A 25724-nucleotide genomic window follows, 5' to 3' on the forward strand; every position below is an offset into this window, starting at 1 on the left:
TAAAGTAAGTTTTCAATGGATTATTCATTAGAATGACCAAATGGTTTTAGTTTTAACTATACCTTTTATAAGTGATAGTCTATTCCGAAATCATCAATTATCTATTGGACATTTCCATGTGGGTGTTTAATTGTTAACTCATATTTTAATTCTAATTTGTTATTTACCTTATTCCTCCCAATTTCCCTAGTTACCCTCTCTCTCTTTTTTCAGGTTTTTTCTTTTTGCAAGGCAAATAGGGTTAAGTGGCTTGCCCAAGGTCACACAAGTAGGTAATTATTAAGTGTCTGAGACTGGATTTGAACCCAGGTACTCCTGACTCCAGGGCCAGTGCTTTATCCACTGTGCCACCTAGCCGCCTCAGTTACCCTCTCTTGAGACTAATTTTTAACTCTTTCTTACCTATCCTTTATCCTCTTCACCATTTTTTTTAAGTCCCATCAGTTTTTTAAAAAAAACTTCTCAGATTCATTTCTTTTTTTATTCTCATTGCTGCCATCTCACTTCAGGCTTTTATGATCTTCCTATAACACCCTTCTAACTGTTCCCATTATCTCCATTCTCTTTACCCACTAAACTATTTTGCTCAAAGATTACTCTTCCTACAAAAACGTTTTCATTATGTCATGTCTCTGATCCAAAACTTTAGAGACATATAATTATGTTTAGGATGAAAACCATACTATTCAAATAGGATTTAAATAGTCATACTATTATGCCTTTTAGGTTCTCTACGACATTACATATGTTTGGACTCTAATCTCATTTGGGCCCTTCTCTTACTGTATGGCAATTGTTTACTCTTCCTTGATTTTCTTTCTAAGTTACTCCCCTTCTTGACTAAATCAGACCTTCATTTGTTTCTTCAGATCCCATACTTCTGTCTTCTTTACTCCTACTAATAATTATAGCTACCATTTAAATAGTGCTTTAAAGCATGCAAAGCATTTTACAGACATCTCATTTTGTCTTCAGAACCATCCTGTGAATTAGATATTATTATTATTTCCATTTCTCAAATTAGGAAATCTAAGTAGACTAGGGTCAAGTGACATCCTTATAGTCACATTGCTAGTAACTGTCTACGGCTAAATTTGAACTTAATTCCTTCTGACTCTATCCATTGTGCCACTTACTATCTCCTACTTTAATAAGAAAATTGAAGCTATTTATTCTGAGTTCTCTAATATCCTATCTCTCCATGACTCAAAAGATTCTCTACATCTTCAATTATCCTTTCCTCCTCTATTTTAATCACTGATGATGAGGAGCCATGGTCAACCACTTTTTCTGTACTTTTGATATCAATTCTCTTCTAGAAACAAAATATGAAAGCATATTTTTGTAGAAAGATATAGTGTATGTGTGTGTGTATTTGTATGGAGAGAGAGAGAGAGAGAGAGAGAGAGAGCGAGAGAGAGAATATAGAAATGTATAGAGAGACAATGAGATCAATTAAGAAACTAGTGCAGAAATAATGTAACTATGAAATGTTAAAGTCAGAAGAGAGAAAAGAGGCAGGGAGAATAGTAAAATCAGTTTCTTCCCTATCCCATTTGTGTATGTGTGTGTGTTTGTGATATTTTTTTTGGCTTTTATTCAGCACTTGGTGTCTAATCCATTTCAGGGTAAGGGTCAGTGCTCTCTGGGTTTCATAAAGGGAGAAAAGATTATAGAGCACATTTTGTTCTACATTCTGGACTTCCTATCTGAGAAACACTGGACTTTTGACATTCCCACTTGGGGGTCTTTATTAATTTGATCTGAAATTTGATGCCATTTTGGTATCAGCTATCAGAATTCTTTTGCAGACTCCCAAAGGATATGCTCTTCTCCTTGACATTCTTCTTTTTCTTTTCAAAGGTTTTTTCAAGGCAAATGGGGTTAAGTGGCTTGCCCAAGGCCCCACAGGTAGGTAATTATTAAGTATCTGAGACTAGATTTGAACTCAGATACTCCTGACTCCAGGGCCGTTGTTCTATCCAACTATGCCACCTAGCTGGCCCCTCAACATTCTTCTTTTGCTGTTGTTAATGTATTTTGCCTAAGTTTAGGATTCAAGGGCTGTTCCCCTTGCACCTCTACCCCTAATAATCTAGTCCTAACTAAAGTGCCTTGGTATGGAATCTGGTGTGTAACTTCATCATTTTTTAAAAAAAATTAAAGTGTATTATCAGTCCTTTGCACTGTTCTGTCTTTGCAAAGTACTTAATAATTACATCTGTGTGTGTGTGTGTGTGTGTGTGTGTGTGTGTGTGTAGATGTTATAGATAACATTAAATGATGCTCAAAGCTATCTAGTTAAATGTTCAACTTTGGCATGCCAAAGTGTCTCCTTATTTTCCTCTATGCCAAAAGGGTAAGTTAGGTTCAGTAATCTCTAAATTTCTCCTTTAACTGATAAAAACTATGACAAACCATCTTGATCTTGGGGGGGGGGTATTATTCAGTAGTGCTTTAAAAATTATGATTATTGTCATCCATAGCCATCTTCCTCATCCTCATTCAGGCAGGACCCTGGATGGGGCAGAATTAACCCAGTATCTCTCCCATTAGTGGGTCTCCAATTTGTCTATGGGGGTCCCAAGGAACTACGGTAAAAGGGAGAATGGGAAAGAAAAAAATCATTTGTACGGCATCTCTTATGTGCCAGTGTTTTCTAGCTCTCTCATTTGGTCCTCACAACAACCCTGCAAGGTAGCTGTAATTATTAAACTCATTTTAGCTGAGTAAATGGAGGTGGGGGGGGCAAATGACTTTCCCAGTAAGTATGTAGGGCCAGGATTTGACTCGATGTTTAAGAAAAAATTGCTTTTTAATTTTGATCCCAATTAGTCTTGAGCAGAAACACATTTTTTAACTTCATCACACCCCGGAAGAGGATGTCTTTTGTGTGTTCATATACGGTCGGCGTTTGCATCTTATCTCCCTAGATTATGGAATTAGAAATGAAAATGTGGGTTTCCAGGGGCTTGGGCAGGGAGGACTTTTTTTTTAATCCTCCTGCTCCAGCGGGTCGGCCCGGAGGAAGCGCCTAATAAACGCCAGAGCTTTGAGCTGGCTTTGTGGCCGATCCCTGACTCGGGTCACGCGGAGGCTGGCAGTGCCCTCCGCGTCCCGCCTTGCCCTGTGGCCCGGGGGGGGGGGGTGTTTACCTATAGGGCGCGGCCTAGGAGGATACCACGAGGCGGGAGGGACGGGAACGAGGCAGTAAGGGGCCGTCCATCGTGTTTGAGAATAAGAGATGGTGCGGCTTTGAGCAGCTCCCGCTGCCACTTCCGCTCTGGAAGCCCCGACTCTGTCCTGCCAGTCTGGCAACGGCGGGAGGCCCGGCGCTGCGAAAGCGCACGCGCACAAGGCGCGTCCGCGGGCGACACAGACGGAGCCTCTAAAGAGCGCCGGAAGCGACGTCATCAGCCCAAACCGGAAGAAGCTGCTTCGGTCCTTCCTTTTCCTCGCGAGACCGGATCCAGATTACAGTCTGAGGGGCTGGGCAACCACGTGGGTCTCCCAGGCCCGGCCCCGCCCCGCCCTTCCTCGGGCTCCGGCCTCGGCACCCGGGGAGGCACGGGCCTACCTGGGGCACCAAAGCACAGGTTCTCCTTGAGCGCCCGCAGGCCTTGGCGCCCTTTGGCAGGCGGCCACGCTTGGGGACCGGGCTCAGGTGGAGCGGCGGCGGCAGGGCCAGGGCCCGATTCGTCCCACCCGCTCACTTGTGGCTCCTGTGAATGGAACTTCCGGGAGGAGCCTTGCTGGCCCCCGGGACTGGCACAGACTGCCCTCGCCCTCCCGTGTGTGGAGCTTGGCGGGACCAGGCCTCCACCCTCCTTCCCTTTCTTTTCTCACTTCTCTACCAGTTTTCCCCACAGAGCCATAGTTGCTAAATCCCACACAAATTGGAGACCCAGTGATGGAGGGATAGTAGGGTAGTTCTGTCCCCTCCAGGGTCCTGCCCGAATGAGGGTGAGGATGCTGGCTATGGGTGACAATTTGTGTGGGACGAATGCCGCTTAAATGAATTTCAGAGATCTCTCAAGGTATGAAGAGAAAACCATTCATTTCTCAAACGCATCTCAACGACAGAGATTGAGGCAAGAGCAAAAGGCCCCAGAATCACATTTATCCTAACTCGACCCCCCACCCCACTGACCCATCCTCATCAATGAGCAATGTGGTCTTCACAATCTAGACTAGCAATTTAAGGGAAAGAGTTTATCCCTTCAGCCCCAGGAATTGAATGGACATCCCGACTTTAACAGATAAAGTGGGGTCAGTTGACTCTTTGTCAGGGGAAGAGGGGCACATAGTTAACTTTTCCAATTTTTAATATTCTACTGAAGAAATCTCAGACTTTATCCCCCTCACTTTTAATGCTTTCCCCTATTGGCATATAAAGTAGAGGGTATATAGATTTGTTTATTTGCAAGGGTATCCCTGGTGCTCAATATTTCAAATATGATGAACCCTTAAATGATTTCTTTCTCTTGCCTAAATCCTACAAAGTAAATAGAGACATTGTGAAGGACCCTCAAATTCCATCAATGTGCTTCTACTAGACTCTTCAGTATCAGATTCACCTAGAAGTCTCCTTTTTTCCTCAAGGGTTAGTCTATAATGGAGAGAGATTTTCCTTTCCCCAGAGATTTCATGGCTATTTCATAAAATATTAGTCTGGAAACAATTTTAAATCATCTAGTTAGTTACCCTCTACCACCCTTTATAGATGATGAGACAGAGGTGCACCTGCTTGCTTATGGAAGAGGTGGAAAGAGGAGAGGATAGGTAGTTTTGTAGGGTAGAATTGTATGATTTTCTAGTTATTCAGGTTGTTGAATGTTGTAGAGCTAGGGTCATCTTGCTCTGGGATTTAGCAACTATGGCTCTGGATGTGTGGTCCCCTTTGGTCGGACTTGCAGTCACCTCTACCCTTTTGTTTCCTGCTGACAATAATTTAACAATGACAACTTGTACTTTGCTCATGTTCAGCCTAATCTCACTTCCTCATTCCTGTGATTTCTAGGTTAAACAGTTTAGACAATATGTGAAGTCAGCAAATAGAACAGTCCCTGCGCTGCCAAAAGAATTTCTCCTCAACTGATTTAGAGAAGTTGTAGCTCAAAATCCTTCTAGAGTCTTGGAAAAGCAGGGCACAATTCCAGGATTGGATTTTCTTTACTGTGACTATGGCTTCCTCATAGCCTGGAGATGGGTGCTCAGATGACATTAAATGTCATAATTTGTAGCCAATATATCTTCTTTGAACCAAGTCAGTTTAGCAAACATTTATTAAATACTCATTATGTTCAATTCACAGGACTGAAAGCTGTGGACACATAGATGAAAAAAATTGACAGTCCTTGCTCTTAAACTTATTTGGAAATGTGGAATATGACATGTAAAAATGTAACATTTGTAGAGATAAACAGAAAACAAGAGTGATATGGGTATGTTAGCCAAGTGGCCTTTCACATAAATAATTCAAGGAGATGTCTAAATGCAGTTTGCCATTCATTCTGGATTCCAACAAGAAGGAAACAAGTATGAAGTCTATTCTTTCTATCAACTATCAAAGTTTGAAGAGATCTCAGGAGTGTTGTAGTTCGTGAAAAGGAGTCCCACCTCCCTTATCCCTAACAAGTGGTCACAGCTATCTTCTACCTGAAGCCCTCCAAAAAATTTTGGGAATTTGCTGCTTCCCAAAGCAGCTCGTATTATTTATGTTCTTTCTTGGATTGAGCTAAATTCTTTCTTTCAGCAACCTCCTAGTTTTACATTATGAGTGCTCAGAACAAACTAAATCCCTTTCCCATATGACACCATTTCAGGTACAAGTAATACTTTCTCCATTTTATAGATGAAGAAATAGAGGTTCTAAGGAATGAAGTGGCTTGTTCAATATCATAATAAGAGGCAGAGGAGAGATGCTAAATCATATTTTCTGACTCAAAATTTAGTATTTGTTACATCATTGTGAGTCATGTAAAAGTTTGCCTTTAATCCTATATTTCTTGATTTAAAAAAAATTGGTTTATCAGCCTCTAATTGGAGCTTGTAAGTCTAAAAGTTAAACTCTGGCTTTTTATCTCCAGAGATTCTGTCTCTTTGAAGTTCGACTTCTTTCCCTATTTGCTTAAGCAAGTTTGGCCTTCACAGTTATGTAAAACAATAAGAGATAAAGAAAGCAGGAAATTGGTCTGTTTATCTCAGAATAGGAGACAAAGTCCTGCTACTAATTGGATCCTTGTTAATTATGATTTAGAACAGTTCTTATGGATGAGTTAGAGAATCATAAAACAAATAAATGATATTTTTTATTACAATATGTAATCTTACTGCCAAAACTTTTATGACTCTTTGTGTGACTTCTATAAAGATTTTTCCATATATGTTTTCCATCTTTAAGTTAGAGGCAAAATCTAAGAGAATAAAAGCTTCATGTATAAATTATAATTTTCTTTTGCTTTATTTTCCATATAAGAATTAAAGTTTACAGTACCTTCCCACTTATGTATGCAAGTCAAATATCTAATATTTAAGTTTAGGGAGGAAAACATTCTGTAATTTGAGCAACCCAGTCAAAGATTACTCAAGGGTATCTCAGAATACTTTGGAATGAGTGTGGAAGGAGAAAAGGAAGAGAAAGGATATCCTCTATTTTTTCTCTTATGTTCTGCTGCCATGAGAAAACTCAATATGTGAACTTTTGATTTTCTCTTTCTACATTATTTTTTAGAAATCTTATCCATTGCCATATGACTTTATTAAAAAAAATCATCTCTACTCTGACACTTAAATCTAATTTCAGTACTGAATGCTCACTGGATTCCTGCCTTGAATTTCCAACTGTCTATAGGTCCATTCCACTTGGAAACCTTGTCATCTCCAACTTATATATCCAGAACTGAAGTTTACTTTGTATGAACTTTACTATTTACAATTTACCCGGATGTTTAGAAAACTACACATTACTACTGATAACTGAACTCACTTAGACTGAACACATTTACTATGTGTTTTGGACACAGCAAGCAGTTAATAAAATGCTTTTTTTCATTCATTCCCCACTACCATTTTTCTGTGCCATTACCATTTCCTCAGCATTCAGGCTTGAAATCTTTGAATCATCTTTGATGAAAAACTCTTCTAAATTCTTTAAATTATTCAATAATCTTAATTCCTCTTAAAAAAAATAAACAATCCTCACTCTCCAGGAGCTTGGGGTAGAAATGGATAGATTGGTAGATAATTAAGACCTTAATGATCTCTCCAATTCTCTGAATTCTAGAGGCAATTTTCAAGTTAGTCATTTACACACATGGGCTGTGTGACCCCAGGTAAGACACTTCACAGCTCAATACTCCTGTCCAGTAGTCAAACTCAAGTAGATAATGATTGTACATTGTGACCTGTAGGTCCCATGTCAACTGAGAAAAATCACATTATTAACATGTTCTACTGTATTTTTATTTATTCTGTTAAATATTTTCCAATTATATTTTAATCTTGTTCTAGCAGCACTTTGAAAACCACATATTAACATTATGATCTATTGTATTTTATTTATTCTGTTAGATATTTCACAATTAGATTTTTGATTTGGTTCCAGTGGCACTTGAGAGTATTTGACACTTTTGCTCTAGACAACTTCCTAAGATTAATTTGCAGAGAAAGAGCTGACAGTGACTAATAGAAAGAGGTTCCTCACCTGGAGTCTCAATACAAATAAAATCATGGGTCCAGCCCCTACCCCAACTTTACATAGTCTTTACTCAATATATATTCTCTTCATACTCTTCACTTCTTTATGTGTTAGCCTTTTTTCCTTCCACATAGCTTGAGGAGAGGTGCTGAAGCAGGGCACAGGGAAATGGTCATATTGGACTTGAAAGTCATGCCCTTTGGGACAGGAAAGACTGATGGATAGACTGCCACCCAAGTGCAATGAGTGCTGTTTTAGTTACTCCTTGTGGGGCTACCCCTGTGGCATATGTATTGGAGAATACCTGGAGCCACTCCCCAAGCACTATCCTTGTCTACCTAACATGGAAATGTATTTAAGAGCAAATTCTTCTGGAGTGGAGCTCTTTTTCCTCTCTTTTCTTCTTTGCGGGATGGCCACTGTCTTTCTTTAAGCTAGAACCATCTGCTCCCCACCTGGAGCTGGAGCAATATGGCCTCAACTCCATGTGGCCAGCTTTATGTTGGGCTAAACTTTTCTTCTCTCCTCTCCTGAGTTCCCTACAATTTCCTTCTGTCTTTTTTTCCTCTTAAGTTCTTTCCTATTTGCTTCCTGGCTTGTAACTAAATTCTTTTCTAGTTCTATGTTGCTCTGTGAACATTTCAGGCTTGTAAAATAAAATAAAATCCTGAGCAATTACACCTCCAGGACTAGTCATGAATTTTTAATTTTCAAAGAACTCTCATCTTTATGGCAATACCACCAATTTTCCCTTCATCAGAACCATCTTCCACAGTTTCTGGCAAATACTAAGTGCTTGATAAATGATTATTTACTTCAAATTACATATGGTTTCTCAGTGTAACTGTATGTCTACTGATCCTTTGTTCAAACCTTTAAGCCTATTGGTAGTTAATAATGGGTGCTTAATTTTGTTATGAATGACCCAGTATTCTTCTGAAGTTATTTTAATTTATGAAAATCACTTTCTCCCATTACTTGCTTTCTTCTTTTTTGGCTTTATCTTTGGGAGATATTCTTTTGGTCTCAGAAAGAAACAAAGGCTCTTCTTGAAGTTTCTTCTTTCTATCCATGCAGCAAGGAAAAGGGAGAATTCTTTTTAAATAGTTGGTTTAGCTGTTGCTGTTCCCTTTTGGCTGAATGTATGGAATTTTAGCAGCATTAGAAGCAGAGTTTGGCTACCTTTGGAAAAATAGTGATCTGTATAATGACAACCAATTTCCCAAGCTTTAGGGACATCAATGCTGATGCTACCTCTTGTTTGAAGCTGGTTCTTCTTGTCTTATCCAACATGTGGTAGCTACAGATGGGAGAGAGAGAAAAAGAAGGACATTTTAAAATTCATAAAAATATGACATTACAGAGATATTATCTAAAATAAGGTAGCTGGTTTGTTTCTTGAGTTTTTAATATGTATATATATATATGCATATATATTTTTAAATACATATATATATGCATATATATTTTTAAATACATATATATATATGCATATATATAAATAATTAAATGTTTATATAGGTGCTGTTTTTGCTGTTGCTACTGGTTTGTTTCTTGAGTATACATACACACACACACATATACATATACATATACATATATATATATATGTATATTTATATGAAATCAATGTGCTATTGTTGCCACTGGTTTAGGTAGGTGCTATTGGTGCTGCTGGTTTGTTTCTTGAGTTCAATAACTGCCCCTCCATGATTATTCTAATTTCACAGATGGGAAAACTAAGGCACATATTAGTTAAGTTCACACAGCTGGTAATTATCTGAGAACAAATTCAAACCTGGGTTTTCCTATCTACTGGATCAGCTAGCCACCAACAAATCCTGTCTAATTTAGGAATCACATAAGTATACTTACACTGACAGTTCCCAGGAGATCTAGTATTGCTGGCACTGCTCTCAAAAGAAGAGTGGAAGCTATGAATGGTTTCCTGTAATATTTGCCTCTCACGTCCCTGCAAAGGAAATTAAAAAAAAACACTCAGAATATTAAACTCATACTGGAAAGTCCAAAGGTGTCTTGGGAGAATAGGTTAATAAAGATCAAGAGTATCTGATTTAATAAAAACATAATGAAACAGAGTCTTGTTAGAGAGCTTATGCTTCTGTGCCCAGGATTCTTATCCATACCCATGGATGGATATCACATAAGTAAGCAGTTCTTTTTACTACCACCCAAATACCCTCCTGCTCACTTCCTCCACCCTACCCCATTCCTTTATATTTTCTTTGTTGAGCTTTTTTTTTTACATTCAAATCTCTCCCCTAAAATAATCACCAACCAGTTCACCTTTCTTTCACTTTAAAATGTGAAAGCAATGAGGTAGGAATTTCCCTAAGCACTGTTCCAAGTAATTTTCCAAAGTTCTGTTATGGCCTAATCATCCCTAGAAGGGTTAATGATTAAAAAAAAAATTTTTTTTATGGATTTCTTTTTATATCTTCTCTATTTTTTGCAGTTTCTTTCCCATTCCTCTCTTATTAGTAGGCGTCCCTTATAATGAATAATTTTTTTTAAAGAAAATGAAGAGAAAATATTCAACAAAGCCAATAAACCTATCAAAAATGACATAAATAACATACTCCATTTTTTAGATCCTACCCTTTTGAAAGGGGATGGGGTAGATAGCTGGGAGGCTGGGTTATTTTTTATGGTAGTTTTTATAATTATATATATGTATATAAATATATATTATAATAAAGGGCCACCAGTGGATTCGGCCCTTTGTAAGGGTAGGGGATAGGGAGGATGGGGAAGGAAGATGTCTTTGGATTGTTCTTTATAATTTCAAAACACCCAGTTTCAGTTGTTTTGTTGTTGTTTCCATATAAATTGTCATAGTCATTGTCATTGTGCATATTGTTTTCCTGGCTCTGTTTATATTTTGTTTTATCAGTTCATTCTAAGTCCAAACTTCTTTGTATTTATTATGTTCATTGCTTCTTACAGCACAGTAATATTCTCTGACATTCATGAACTCCAATTTATTTAGCAGATATGTAATCTTACAGGCATCTCCTTTCTCACTTCAAAAAGTGCAGCTACAAATATTTTGGTCTTCATGGAAACTTTCTTTTTGCCAATGACCTCAGAGTATATACTGAGTAGTGAAATTAATAGGTATGAACATTTTAGATACTTTATTTGCATAATTCCAAACTGTTTTCCAAAAATGGTTGTGCCAATTCACAACTCCACAAACAGCACTTTAATGTGTCTCTCTTTTCCCTGACAGAGATTATTCTCATCCTGTTTTCATCTTTGCCAATTTTTGAAAGTTTTTTAAATTTGCTTACCTCTTATTATTTATGTTTTGGATAATTTTCTCATATGATTGTTAACAGTCTGTGATTCTTTTTTTTGGAAAATTGTTTGTGCATATTCCTCGGTTATTTTGGAGAAGATAATAATATCTGCTTCCGAGCACCCAATACTGATTATAAGGAATGCCTGAATGATGTGGAAAACTTGAGAAGACAAGACAAAGTCATGACTGCCAACTTCCCACAGACAGAAATATTTAATTAAAAAATTATTGTCTTCTATTTGCAGAACCTTTTTCTAGATTTGAGATGGACTGATATGGGAGAAAGAACAGAGAGAAAACCAAAGAAGAGAGGGCCTGACAGTAGCTTGGAAACTCCTGAATTAGAGGAGCAGAAAGAAGTTATACAAAATGATAAGGATAAAGAAGGACCAGTTAGAAAAGTTGGAAGAGAACTAGAAGAATTTTCTATCTCTAAAGACAAGAGAGAAGTAGGATACAGTAGGAAATGGAGGCCAATAGTGTCAAAACACTGCAGCATGGTCAAGAATGACAACTTTTTAAAAATTAGATAAATGATAACATCAGTGTAATTTCAAGAGTGTGGAAGGTGGGTTGTAAGCTCAATTAAAAGAGGCTGAGAAGATTATAGGTAGTGAAGAAGTGGAGTCATTGGGTGAAATCAACTTTTTCAAGACGTTTACCAGTGAAGGATAGGAGGAAAAAGGACAGAAGGATCAAGGGAAGACCTTTTTCAAACTAGGAAGAACTGAAGAAGTTTGGAGGCAGTTGGGAAGGTGTCTGTGGAGAGCTTGAAGCTCACATTGGCTTGTCTCAATTTTACTGTAGTAAGTAAGAGATTATTTGGTTGCATTAAATATTTCCATTTTTGGAGAGAAAAAATTGTGAACAATACCTTGCCAGCATTCAGTTCAGAAATAGCTGCCAAAATCTGCTGCCGGGAACCATCTGTCTTAATACCCAACTCTTTTAAATCACCATCAGTAAGTGTAAGGAACGCTTCCATGTCCACCTACAGAAAGATGAAGTGAGAGATAAGTTATTGAGTCTATTATGAAAGAAACACTCTGGGATTTTTTCATTCAGTTATACACCAGTAAGATTATCAGCAAAGAAGACTTATGATTGCCAGTACCTCATTTCTTTGGACCTTAAAAAACTGAGTAGCAAGAAGGAATAAAGGTTGAAACTATTTCAAACCTGCATTTTTCCCTTGACCTTGTTGCCAAAATATTCTCTTATGCCTCCCCAACTAAATTTTTTCATTGTTGAAATGGCATGGTGACTTTGAATTTAATGAGCTAATAATAACTGTGTATTACATTTTTGAAGACTAATTCAATTTCACAATTTACCTGGTATTGTATAATCAGCAAAAGCCATGAAATTATCAAATGAGATAATATGTATAAAGTGCTTTGGAAATCTTAAAGTACTAGGGGCGGCTAGATAGCACAGTGGATAGAGTCAGGAATACCTGAGTTCAAATCCAGCCTCAGACACTTAATAATTACCTAACTTTGTAGCCTTGGGCAAGCCACTTAACCCCATTTGCCTTGCAAAAAAAAAAAAAAGAAATCTTAAAGTGCTATAGGATGTTAGTCATTATTAAATACATTTTTCCTCATCTCCTTTGGCTCCTGAGATCAGTTCAAATGAATTATTTTTTAAAATTCAAAATTTCTGATTTAGATTTTTAGTGTTCTTATTAAAGTCCTGGAAAATATTTTAAAATTTTTACTGTTTTAAAAGTTTGATATGACATTGTATAAATATTAACAATCCTAAACTATGGTCTCTGAGAGATAAAGTCCCATGAGGGTAGGTAAGATGCCTTTTTTCCTATTTTTTTTTTGTTCCTTACAAGGTCACTAATCAAAATTGTTAACATCCTTGACCTTTCTGTTACATTTAACTCTATTCACTAACCCTTACCAACTCCTGACTCTTGTCTGCTATAATAGCCTCCAATTGACCTTTCTGCCTTGAATGTTTCCCTTCCTCAATTTATCTTTCACATAGCTCTAAAATGAATTTCTTATATGTAAATCTGACCATGTCACTGAATCAAATATAAATTCTTCTGTTGGGCATTTAAAGCCCTTCACAACTTGGTGGCCTATTTGCTATTCATGACACAACATCCCATTCATGTTTCTATGATTCTGCACAGATTTCCCAGCAGTTGGAGTGTGCTCCATCTTCATCATCTCCTCTTAGAATCTCTATTTTCTTTCAAATTCAGCTTACACACCATTCCTATATGATGCCTTTTCCTTATTCCCTTACTTGTTTATGCTTCTCCTTCAATTATTCATATTTATTTTGTGGATATAACATGTATATATCTATGTTTATATGCTGGTTCCCAGACAGAACATAAGCTTCTTGAGGACAGGTACTATTTCAGTTTTTTCTTTGTATTCTCAGTGCCTCAGACAAGTTCTGGTATATTGTAGTTACTTCATAAATATATGTTAATTAGTGATTGAGCATCTCTTTTATTCTTGGTACTCTACTCCCATTTAGTTTCTCTAGGTCTTTCTTAGTTCTCTTGCCACTTTTTCCATCATCTTTACTTGTTCATTTCTTCTCCCAACTAAGTATGGTTGCCCTCTTCCCTTTTCTATACTTTCTCCCTTGACATTCTCATGGTTTAAAAAAATCATTTTTTCCTCTACATATGATTCTCAGATCTCTATCTTAAGTTCCAACCTCTCCTCTGTGTATCAAATATCAGTTCCATATAATAAGACTTAGTATCTAAAAAGCTCTTTTAATAAGTTAATCTCATTTAATCCTGACAACCACCCCGGTGGTATTATTATCCCCATTTCACAGATGAGGAAACTTAGGTTGAAAGGTTAGGTAATTTTTCTAAGACTACACAGCTAAAGATTCAAATTTAGGACTTCTTGACTCCAAGTCCAGCTCATTACCTCCTACCTGACCCCATTTTTCAGCTCATCATTTTCAGTCCTCTATTTTTTTTTTTTTTGGTTTATGCAACTTTATTGAAGAAAAATAAATCAATTACTAGCAGAGCTATTAGTTGATCACTCATCCATTGCCAACTTGCATCATTTATTCAGTGCTATATTAAACAGTGGATTGGAAGATAAATTAACTAATAGCTCCAAGCCTCCTAACAAAAATTTAAATGAAAATTACAAGACCCTCTTTTGGAATACAAGGGGTGTTTGACTTCCAATTTCCATTCTCTGTAGAACAAGAACAGGTCATTCCTTTATTGACATGCATAAAATACATCACATTTTCTGTTCTGCTGATGCTATAAATTCAGTACCAATTCTCCAACCATATCAGTTATGAGCATAAAGTATATCATGAAACCTCAAATCTCTAACAATGGAAGGCTTAAATAAGATGGATGCTGCTACAGTAATGCTGCTTCCTTTGATATGACAATTGAGCATCCATCTCCCTCCCCCTCAGATGGTATCTTCAAGCATCTGTTAGAGAAGTGAGGAATAGTTTTAGTCTCATAACCAAGTTAGAGTGATTGGCCACATAATACACATGCTCCATTTTTTAAAAAAATTCTGAATCTTGGGCAATTGTTCTCTTGTAACTACTTTACAGTTTCTAAAAGCAGTTATTGTCCAAAGCTGGAAGAACTTAAGTCTTCTCAGACGAGCATGTGCATGAATGGAGGGAGGTAAACAAAAAATAAAATTAAAAAAGATGAGGTCTGATAGGGGAGCAGCCAGATAAGAAAATCAAAAAAGGAACAGTAATTTAAAGTTTATTCCAGCTATAATGCAGGTTATTCTGACTTTAAGGTAGCATCACATGGCATACTTCTGAGTCCATTCTCGAGATATTCTGTTGTACTTGTCTCTGTCTGTTTTATAGATCCATGCAATCTCTGGCACTAAGTGGTCATCTGGGTTTGTATCACATAGCAGTGAACAAATGGATAAAAGAACTTTAGAAATAGTTAAAGCAGGAGACCACTTTGATCTTAGAATATCGAGACAAATGCTGCCATTACTGTTAATGTTTGGATGATAAATTCTTGTTGTAAATGCAACCTTAGGTAGTTTGAAGGGGTAGTCTGTAGGGAAATGAATTGTCAAAAAGAATATATCGCCTTGATATGGGCTGTCATTAGGTCCCATAATTGTGGCTTGCCAATGAAACATATCATCCCCATCAGTCCTCTATTTTTAATTTCCACATTTTCAACTATGTGCTAGACATTTTCACATGGATATCCTAAGATACCTCAAATCCAATATGTCCCAAGTCAGACTTATTATCTTCCAGCTTTCATATCTTCCCACTTCCTTATCTTTGTTGGTAGCACCACTAATTCTACAAGTGGCTGAAAATTTTGGAGTTACTTTTGACTATTCCTAGTTTTTTTAAAATTAATTAGCAATTCTTGTTAATTCTGCCTTTGCAACACTGCCTTCCTTTTTTTATTTCCAATGTAACAACTCTAATAATACTAATAATAATACTGTTTACCCAGACTGGTATAAGAATTCCTAATTATTTCCCAACACGATTGTCTCTTCCCTTTCTAATTCAGTCTTACAAAGCAGTGGCCAAGTAATCTTCCTATCTTACAGATCTGATCATATTTCTCTAGTCAAAAATCTTCATGGGCTCCTTTTCACCTATAGGATAATATTTATTTGCTTGACATTGAAAGCCTTCTGAAATGTGATTCCAATTTGCCTCCCTAGTACATACTACTCCCTTCACCCACTCTCCGTATTCCAGGATACATGAGCCATTTAACAATATTAATTTGCCTAAGTTTGTGCATTTGCCCAGGACATCTCCTCATCCCTGGACTGAATTCCCTTCACATGACTACCTATTAAAATCTCTTCCTTTAGCTCCAAAATCAATCTGCCATTCCTCTCAAAGTCTTTTCAGGTTTTTCCCAATGTTGTCATTACTGAGAGGAAATTTCTTGTGCTTTTTTTTTAAATTCTATGTGTGAGTCTTAGAGATGGTAATCCCAGGTATCCAAGGATTGTATTTTCAGAGGGTCCTTCCTGTTTTCTGGTACTGTGTGCATAACCCTGGCCAATGTGAAAGCTCTCTCCTTTCATCTTTAGCAAAGAGCAGTAATGAGAAATATTTCAAGCTGGTGTTCTTAAGGATTTGATAATATCTCTTTGGTCTTGATTTCCATTATGTTAGTGGAAATAGGAAAATACTGTGTCTTTAATGGATGCTGTGAATTGTTTATTGGTCTGAAACATTGAAAAAAAATTCATTAGACAATGTTTACATACCTCACCTGAAGAACCTTTGAAAGTGTAAATAAAAATAAAAATTATATTAAGTTGCTTTAAAACAATATGTATAGCTATAAAGTTGGAGTTGGAATGATTTATATTTGAATATGTACAAAGTCTCTTAAATATTACAATTTTGTGGATTTTTGTGATTCTGTATTTTGCTTTCCTGTTAGGCCACATAAGAAATTGTGTTCTTGCTACTGGTAAAGAGGCCCTCACTGAAATCCAAATTTGAAGGATTTCTTTTTTTTCCCCGTTGTTTGATTTGGGGGGAAGGGTGGTATGGATGATTGGATCTGTGGGAAGAGCTTATTCATCACTGTCATCTATCCTATGAGTTTTCTAAAGGCGCTTATTTTATAGAAGTTTATTAAACATCTCTTTGATATAAAAAAAATCTCTTCCTTTAAAAGTTAGTTGAGATGTCATTTCCTAATCTACCTAGTTAGGAATGAGCCTTCCTTCTCTTACTTGCATTTTTTACATTCTAACTTGTATTACAATTATATATATGACTTATACTTCTGTCCAACTTTAATCTCCTAGAGGGCAGGAAGCTGTCGTATTTTCAACTCTTCCATTTCTAATATCTAGCATAGTAGGCATTTCATTAATGTTTGTTGAACTAGATTGATTTGACTTATGCCTCAGACTTCACACATATCAAGTGCTCAATAAATATTTGTTGAAAACAATACAATATCATACAATCCAACATTTATTAAGTTCCTAGAATGGGCTAATACTTGGCCCTCAGTATAGAGACAAAAGGGGGAAATCTGTGATCACAAATATCTACTGAACTGGAGTTTCAATCCAATGAGATGATTAAGAAAATTTGTCACATCAATTATGGTGGTGGCTAGAATCATGAAAATGATACTCCCATTGCAGCAACCACTTTAGACTTATGAAAGTTAATTAAAATTCTTTTAATTCAGTTATAAATGTGACAACCTTAATTGTTTTCATGTCTCATGATATTATATATAAATTCTGTTACTTGATAGTACTTACCATAATTTCCCCAAAGAAGACAAGAGAGATGAAGACTGTAGAAAGACAGAAGATGAACTTAAACAACAGAAACAATAAAAGAAAGAAGGGCTATGTAGATCAGAGATGTGTATTTTTCTCTAGTTATCAAAATACAACATGACTTTTACACTTTGGAAAATATGTTTTTTTGTTTTGTCTTATTTTGTTTTTTAGCATGAATATTCTTTCCAGAGACAAAGATCATGCCTCCCCTACAATGTCCTATCATCTCCTGTGACTTTCAGTCATATTCTCCCTAGTTTCCTCCATAGAGCAGCTACCAATGGTTACTATAAATAAGTGGATATGAGCACATTATAATCTTTTCATTTCATCAATTAAATGAGAGGTCACATCCATTCCTACTGAAATGACAGGAAAAAAAAATCAGTGGTTACTTAATGCCAGTAAGAATGGTACAAGCCATTTCCCTGAAAGATGACTAAAAATTGGATTAGAAAGCTCCCTCTTAGGGGCAGCTAGGTGGTGTAGTGGATAAAGCACCAGCCCTGGAGTCAGGAGTACCTGGGTTCAAATCTTGTCTCAGACACTTAATAATTACCTAGCTGTGTAGCCTTGGGCAAGCCACTTAACCCCATTTGCCTTGCAAAAAACCAAAAAACCTAAAAAAAACAAAGCTCCCTCTTTCCATCCCTCACCACAGGCTTGATGAAAGAATTAGAGAAGCAAAAACTAGAACTAAAGTGAAAAGCTTTTTCTATTTAAAGTGATTCCTAATATTTGAGTGATTCCTAACATTCCTAATATTATCCTTATATGCTGACATTTATTTGACTTGAATATGTTCTAAGTTGTTTCTCTATGAAAAACATGTATAAATTAACTGAAATCCTCTGCACAACTCTTTATTGATAATGAACTGATTTAGAATAGATGGATACCCTTTTTAAGTTCAGGAGGTTCTATGGCTATCTTGACCACAGAGGATAAGATAATAAAGCACTAGAAGAAAAATACATTGACCAAGCATATGTCCTGTTTATGATGACAATTTCTTTCTTCTTACCTATACAGTGTTTACTATGCTAACATTTGGATTTGTTATGCTATCATACTTTCATATATACACATATGCATATACACATATCTATATATATACTATACATATAAATATAAATGTGTATGTTTGGATTTGTTCTCTAAACTTGTTTAGGTATAGCAAGTAGAGATGGTGAAAGTAGATAAGAGTACCTGACTTGGAGTCAGGAAGATTGATCTTCCTGAGTTCAAATCTGACCTCAAATACTTATTAGATGTGTGAGCCTGGATAAGTCACCTAATCCTATTTGCTTCAGTTTTCTTATCTGTAAAATAAGATGGAGAAGGAAATGACAAACCTCTCCAATATCCATGCCAAGAAAGCCTCAAATGGGGTCACAAAGATTTGGACACGATTGAAGATGACCAAATAACAAATAATCATATAAAAATAATACTACTATATTGTCTCATTAGATTAGTTTAATCTAACATTCAGAAAGTTCTAAGAAATATTCCTTATTACTACAGTCTACACTAGATTATGGTTATAGAATCTACATTCTAAGTTGTACATTTTATAATCCATTTTCATTCAAGTATACAAGCTTATAAAAAGAAATTTTAAATCCTGCTATAAAACTAATATAGTTTAAGCTTTATCTTCCATATTTTCTATATCAATAATTAAATAATAATTGATAAAATTAAGATCATGAAGCATCTTGTAACTCATCAAAAGAATACAGATTTAAGGTGAGGAGTTTGGTCATATAGTCTAATCCCCTTATTTAACAGTTGAGGAAACTGTAGGAAATTATTGATTTGACCCCTTAGCTCCACATGTATAAATGGCAAAACTGTGATTTGAACCCAGATCCTCTGGTTCATAATTCAGCATTCTTCCCATTGTGCCATATTTCCTTTACAAAAAATCTGAAATTATGTTTGTTATAATTTCAGTGTAACATAGATTTTTTTTTATCATATCCTAATAAGTTCAACTCTGCTTATTGGTTGCCTCTTGCTCCAGACCTACAATACTCTCTTGTTCCTCTATCTTAGTTGACCTACTTGGACTTGACTTTTGTCTGCCTCGACCTCCTCTATCTGCTAGTTCCTCCTATTTGCCTGTATTCCCAGTTCTGACTCTGGCGTGGCATAAAGGAGGCATTATTTTCTAGAAGGCAAAGGAGAGAATGATGACCAAGAGAAAAATTATTATAAAATTCTGAAAATGATGTAAAAAGTTATTCAAGTATTTTATTATGCAACCTGCCCCAGGACCTGTCATTATTTAAAAACTCCTTCCTCACCAATAGTTTTCAATTTAGTTTTTCTGGACATACTTTAATAAGAATGTGTGTCTAATTTCATGAGAGTCAGAGAAAAATAAGATCCACTTTATACAAGCAAGCTAACATTTCCAGACTCTGGACATTTTCACTGGCTGTTCCCCATGTCTGGAACCCTCTCATTCCTAGTCTTTACCTGGTTTTCCTGGCTTCCTTCCAGTCTCAACTAAAGTCCACCTTGCTACAAGAAGCCTTCCTAGTCCTCTTTAATCACAGTGCTTTCTCTGTGAGATTATCTCCAATTTTTCCAATCTACATTTTGCTTGCTCATAGTCTACAGGTTGTTTACCTTATTAGATTGGGAATATCTTGAGAGGAGGGGTTGTTTTGCTTTTCTTGGTCTCCTCAACACTTAGCAAAGTGCCTAATAAACAATAAACATATAATAAATGCTTGTTGGCTCAACTTAAGAGCCAACTTTCCTGGTATATAATGTATTTCAATAAATGAAGTAAACCTAATATATTTGACTTCTAATAATTCATATAATATCCTCAAAGAAGATCAATTTATTCACTAGCATTTCCTAACAAGAGATCCAGTTCCATCTTCTTAAAATTTGTCTTAATTTAGATATCAGACCAAATGTTCTCTACCATCCCTTTATGTTAAATATTCTACAATTTTATAAGTATACTTTTAGTGTTGCCAGTTACATTTCTTTTGGTCTTTAACTTTGTTAACTATCAACCCTGAAAGAGCCAAAATTTGACTTTATAATTTTTTTGAACTAGACTGCTTAGAGATATGTTCCTCATAGTAGGAAAACAAAGTACTGTGTACAAGGTGCTGTACTTGGTGCTGATGAGGATACTTTTAGTATCCTAAAGAAGGAGAATCCTGACTCTCAAAAAGCTTATTTTCTAATTTGGAAGATCAGAATTGGATACCTCCCTACCCATACTGTCCATGTGAGAAGATAACCCAACCAGGATGTGAAGGTTAAGTACACAGAACTAGGAGGAGGGAAAGATATGATCATAAATGATATAAAAATATCTCATCCAGCAATGAAAATATAAGGTGCTTGGGAAAATATTGGATAAGAAAGAGGAGCACTTTTTTTTTAAACAATAATTAAGAGAAAGAGGGCCATGGGATTTTTCTGAGACTTTTTTTTAAAGAAAGACAACATAGTTTTAAAAAATAATTTTTGTCCTGATCTTTTGGTGGGAAAAAAGATTACCTAATATCATTATCTGGCAGGGTTTTTTGATTTTTAGTCAATAAAATCCAGAATACAATCTTTAAAAATTTCTAAAATTCTCGCATTGTGGAGACTATTGAAAGTCTCCCAACTGTCTTCCCTACTACCATTCTGTTTGTCTCTCTTCCTCCTTTAACACATCTGGCCTAAGATTGCCCAGATTAATTTTCTTCAAATACCATTTTTATCCGTGGATTCTAGTTTAGTTCTGTCACTAAATAGTTATCAGATATGGAGTATAGCCTTTACCCTCTCAGACTCTCAGGCTTCTGTCCTATAAAACTAAAGCATTTGATGGATTATTTCTCAGGTTTCCATCAGTTCTAAAATTCTGATTCTGTGATCATATTAGTGACTTAAAACCCACCAGGAAGATGATCAATTTGGTCGTAATGGACCATATTTTGGCTCCCAGTGAACCTCATCTCCTATTTCTCCAAATGAACCCTTTGACAGAGTCAAGTTGAAACATTCACTCTGTCCCCTTAGTATACTCTGAGGACATTCCTGCCTAGTTTCTTTGCTTATGGCAATCATAACTCCTAGATTGCCCTCAACTTCTCTATTTATTTACCTGAATCCTATATATTTTTTTAAGATCAAGCTTAACTTCTATCACCTTCATCACTCAAGACTACAATGATCTCTCTCTCCTTTTAATTAATAGCACTAATAATTGTACCAATCATTTCATCCCTCTCATGAACTGTGTATCACCTTAATACCTGCCTACCACAATGCCTGCCCATAGTAAAAGTTCATTAAATGTGCTGATATTTAATTGTTTGATACCACGTCTGCAGGACTATGAAGAAAACCCAGAGACAAGATGACAGTAAGGCAGCAAAAGAAAGGATTTGAAGGTTATATGAAAACAAGAGAGGGAGGGAAAAGGATTGGTTAAAAGTTTTTACACAAAGGTGTATTCTTAATTATCTTTCAAATGCAAAATAATAAGATGGAAAGCTTTTTATATAGTGATAGAGAATGTTTAATGTTTAATTAACTATACTCTCATAAACAAGGGGAAAATTAGTGTAAAGATATATATATATATTATATATATATAATTCTCAAATAAGATATGTATTTCCTTATTCTAAAATCACAAATCCTGGGAATGAATTTTTATTTATTTATTATTTTCTATATTATACAATATATTGTGCTAGGGCCTGAGGAAGCTATAAAGATACTTAGACATAGCTTCTGTTCTCATGGTATTTAAAATTTATAATATACCCCAGTGTTCACATGAAGTACTCCAGGAATGGAGAGAGAACCCAATGAGAGACTTCAGATTTGCATCTCTCTTCTGTCTCATCTTTACTCAGTTTCTCCCTTTGGTGTGATCTGTGACTGGGCTCCAGAGCAACACAACCTATGCAATCATAGGACTACGTAGCTACTCAGAGGAAACATAAATGTACACCACTGGTGCTTCCAGTTGCCTATTCCAGTAATAATAATAATACAGAAATATCCAAACTTGAGGCCACTGCCCTGTGATGCTGTGTTACTCTTAAGGCCTCCCCTAGTCTCTATTGCAATTCCATTTCCTGCACACTCCATCTCTGAAAGCCACTGTTGATTAGGGAATATGGGGAATATACTGTTGTTATTTTCCTGCTCTTTCCCTGCTAAAATTGTCTGTGGTTAAAAACTTCTGGGGTCATATTGGACCCTCTGCCAGGTTCGTGCTCCCACTGCCCAACATAGGAAACACTTGCTACTTTATGTTAACTCAATCTGGTAGGAGATACAACATATATATGAATGCATTATAATTGTCCAATGGCTATAATACACAACAAGATGAGCATAAGAGAAATGTAAAATAGCATGTTAGCAATGAAAAACTTATTAAACATTCATGTTAATTAATATTCACTTGACCCACAGAGACACCATAGAGCTGAGTTAAAAATTCATTTCAGGTCTTAAATTATTCTTTTCTTCTGTAAAACTTCAAACTTAAGATTAGAAATGTTCTAGGTAAAAACTTTAGATGAAGTATTTATTTTGAATTGATCAGGATAAAAATGTATATAGCAATACCCTCATAGTAATTTCTATGGATATGAAGCTTTGGAGAATGAAAGTAGAACACAAGAAATTGACCAATGCTCAAAGAATAGTGCTTCTATATCTCTCTATCTTACCAAACTATTCATCTTTTATATTAATTTTCTTTGATTGAGGTTATTGTGAGAGTTTAGAGTATCTTAGAAGTTGAAAAGGAGAAAACTATTTCTGTCTTCCCATCCTTTGGCAGGGAGGGAGGAAAACAGTTGTTAAAAGACACAAAAATAAATTCAAGAATTAGGAAATAACAAATTAGAAATCCTGACTTTACCATTTGTTTCCTATGAAATATCACAAAAGTCAGTTAATGGCAATGTGCCTATGTAAATCTTAATTAAAAAGAGAAGTTTTTCAATTATCTCATTGGTATTCCAAAAAGATGGAAGTATAGAGAACATCTTAAGTATTCAAATATAGTGATTCAAATTCTGTCATGTGTATCTTATGTAATCCATGTGATTCCTAAGCAAGGGATCCACTTCTTCCAAGAAATAGCTATTATAACAAAATTAAAATATAACAACGGAAAAACAATTCCCTTCGTTTTCTTCCTAATTGAATGATATGTTATAATAAATTTTAATTATCTCCATATAATGCGTGTTATTCATCTTTCCTTCTTTTTCTGTCCTTTTTGCCGACAATATTATTTTACAATATATTAATAGATAATATTCTTAGATGTGTTGTAATGAAAATAAAAAAAATAACATGGATAAAGTCCTTACCTCTTGCTCCTCAAAAATAGGCTGATATTTCTCGAGTGACAATTTTTTAAGGATTCCAGTCAGCTCATCTTAAAGAGGGAAAGATTCAAAATAATATCAATTTCAAATTTTGTAAAAGATATCACACTGTATTTGTACACAAATCTAGTAGCACTATGCTCTAACTTTAACTCTGACCTGTTATTTTAAAGATACCAACTCTAAGAGCAAAAAATTCTAAGAGTTTTCAATACTAAGATAACTTGTTTTTCTTCTAAGAGTATGTTTTAATTATTATGCCTTGCTTATTGTTTGCTGTGAGATAAAGAAAACATTGGAGACATTTTGGCCTCAGCATGAACAAACTGAATTCAGAGACATTACTGAAAGAATTCATATGAAAAGGCTGGACCAAAGTAAAAAAAAAAGATAAAAGGCTATATCTTAAGTGAAATTACAGAATAAATGACCATGTTTGAAGATGGATTTTATAGTTAATCCAGGGGCAGGAAAAGAAAATTGGTAAACATATTATAGGAATACTTGACTCAAGTATTGTCCTTGACCTTGTCCTCAAGGATGTTACTTAGCATTAAAAAGTACAGGAGAAAAGAAAGATTAAAAGATTAGCCCCTAAAGCAGGAGTTTAACCTTTCTTGTGTCATGGACTCCCTGGTCTGATGAAGCCTATGGACCTCTTCCTAGAATAATATTTTATAATGTATATAATACATAGGATTACAAATTGAATTTTAATTCAATTGAAATAGTTATTGACATATTGACTGATGATGATTGATTGATGATGTTTGTCCTTTGTTCTTGAAGAAGACCATGACATCAGGGAGGAGATGCTATGACATACAGGTGACTTGGACTTGAGTGAAGGGTTGCTGAACCTCACTTTTTCCTCCAGAACCATCTTGGTCCAGTGGCTAATATGGAATCAGGATGACATATTGACATATTAAAAAAAAAGATCAAGGCTCCCAGGTTAAGAACCCCTGCTCTAAAGGCAGGGTGAAAGAAAAAGAGAGTAAAAGGAAATGATCCTTGTGTGAGAATTATAATTCAGGGATGTTTTTCAGTTACTGTTAAAAAATTACATCATTGGGGTAAAACACAGAAGCATGTGAACATTCCTTGTAAATATAATGGAGCTCCCACTGATCCTGGACCCTGGACTCATGGAATATACATTTTTAAAAATTCCTAATTTCTTTAACATGATTACACTTAGGTACCTCATACATAAATTTCCCCCTTTCCTGTGTACTCTGATATATTCACCAATCACTTACCATCATCCGTAATAGTTCCACTGCTAGAGCCACCACTCCCCTTAGACTGCCTATGAGAAGAGGAAGAGGAAAGGGAAGACTCTGCATTGTGCCCTTTTGGGGATGGGGATGGGGTAAGTGTTGGTGAGGTGCTTTTGGAGGTAGTTGAAGTTCCAGATAGAGGTCTTTTGCTTGTCTCCATTTTCTGATGGAAAAAATAAAAGTTAAAAATACAATTGGACAAAAACAAAAGGTAAAAAAAAGAAATGAGAATTTATTGAAACACAGGTATGAAAAGGGATCTATCCACCAGGTATTGAACCTGACAATGCATTTTCTAACCAAGGCTATGAGAAGTACTATAGAATGCAAAATTAAGTGTCATAGGGGCCGCTAGGTGGCACAGTGGATAGAGAACTGGCCCTGGAGTCAGGAGTACCTGAGTTCAAATCCGACCTCAGCACTTAATAATTACCTAGCTGTGTGACCTTGGGCAAGCCACTTAACCCCATTGCCTTGCAAAAAAAAAAACCCAAAACCTAAAAAAAAAATTAAGTCATAACTACTTAATAAAACTAGAGGTAGAAAAAAGACCCACTGGGACACAGAGTCAATTTGGTATAGTAGAAAGAGCTCTGGATTTTTAAGTAAGAAGCCTTGGGTTCTACTCTGACTTTGCCTCTTGTGCCATGTGACTTTGGGCAAGTTTATTTATTTTATATAATTTTTATTTTATTATTTTATTTTGTTATTTTTTATAATTTCTTA

At 35.8% G+C, this 25724-nt stretch overlaps 1 protein-coding gene and 1 pseudogene across 2 annotated transcripts in view; both read right to left on the reverse strand.

The window, feature by feature from the left end:
• Nucleotides 1–3844: 3844 nt before the first annotated feature.
• ANKS6 (ankyrin repeat and sterile alpha motif domain containing 6) overlaps nucleotides 3845–25724 on the reverse strand; it is an 83455-nt gene continuing 61575 nt past the window's right edge. Inside the window, exons 12-16 of one of the 2 annotated variants that reach the window (XM_074196721.1) lie at nucleotides 24978–25161; nucleotides 23698–23765; nucleotides 11899–12015; nucleotides 9575–9671; nucleotides 3845–8999 (exon numbers count right to left, since the gene is read on the reverse strand). In XM_074196721.1, the coding sequence (XP_074052822.1) occupies nucleotides 8950–8999; nucleotides 9575–9671; nucleotides 11899–12015; nucleotides 23698–23765; nucleotides 24978–25161 (516 nt within the window). In that variant the 3' untranslated portion in view covers nucleotides 3845–8949. The remainder of the gene's footprint in view (nucleotides 9000–9574; nucleotides 9672–11898; nucleotides 12016–23697; nucleotides 23766–24977; nucleotides 25162–25724) is intronic. The other variant, XM_074196720.1, reaches the window with a different exon arrangement.
• LOC141495421 (ubiquitin-conjugating enzyme E2 D3 pseudogene) lies at nucleotides 14754–17296 on the reverse strand (annotated as a pseudogene).

Source organism: Macrotis lagotis, chromosome 8, assembly GCF_037893015.1.
Source record: "Macrotis lagotis isolate mMagLag1 chromosome 8, bilby.v1.9.chrom.fasta, whole genome shotgun sequence".
Classification (NCBI taxonomy): Eukaryota; Metazoa; Chordata; class Mammalia; order Peramelemorphia; family Peramelidae; genus Macrotis; species Macrotis lagotis.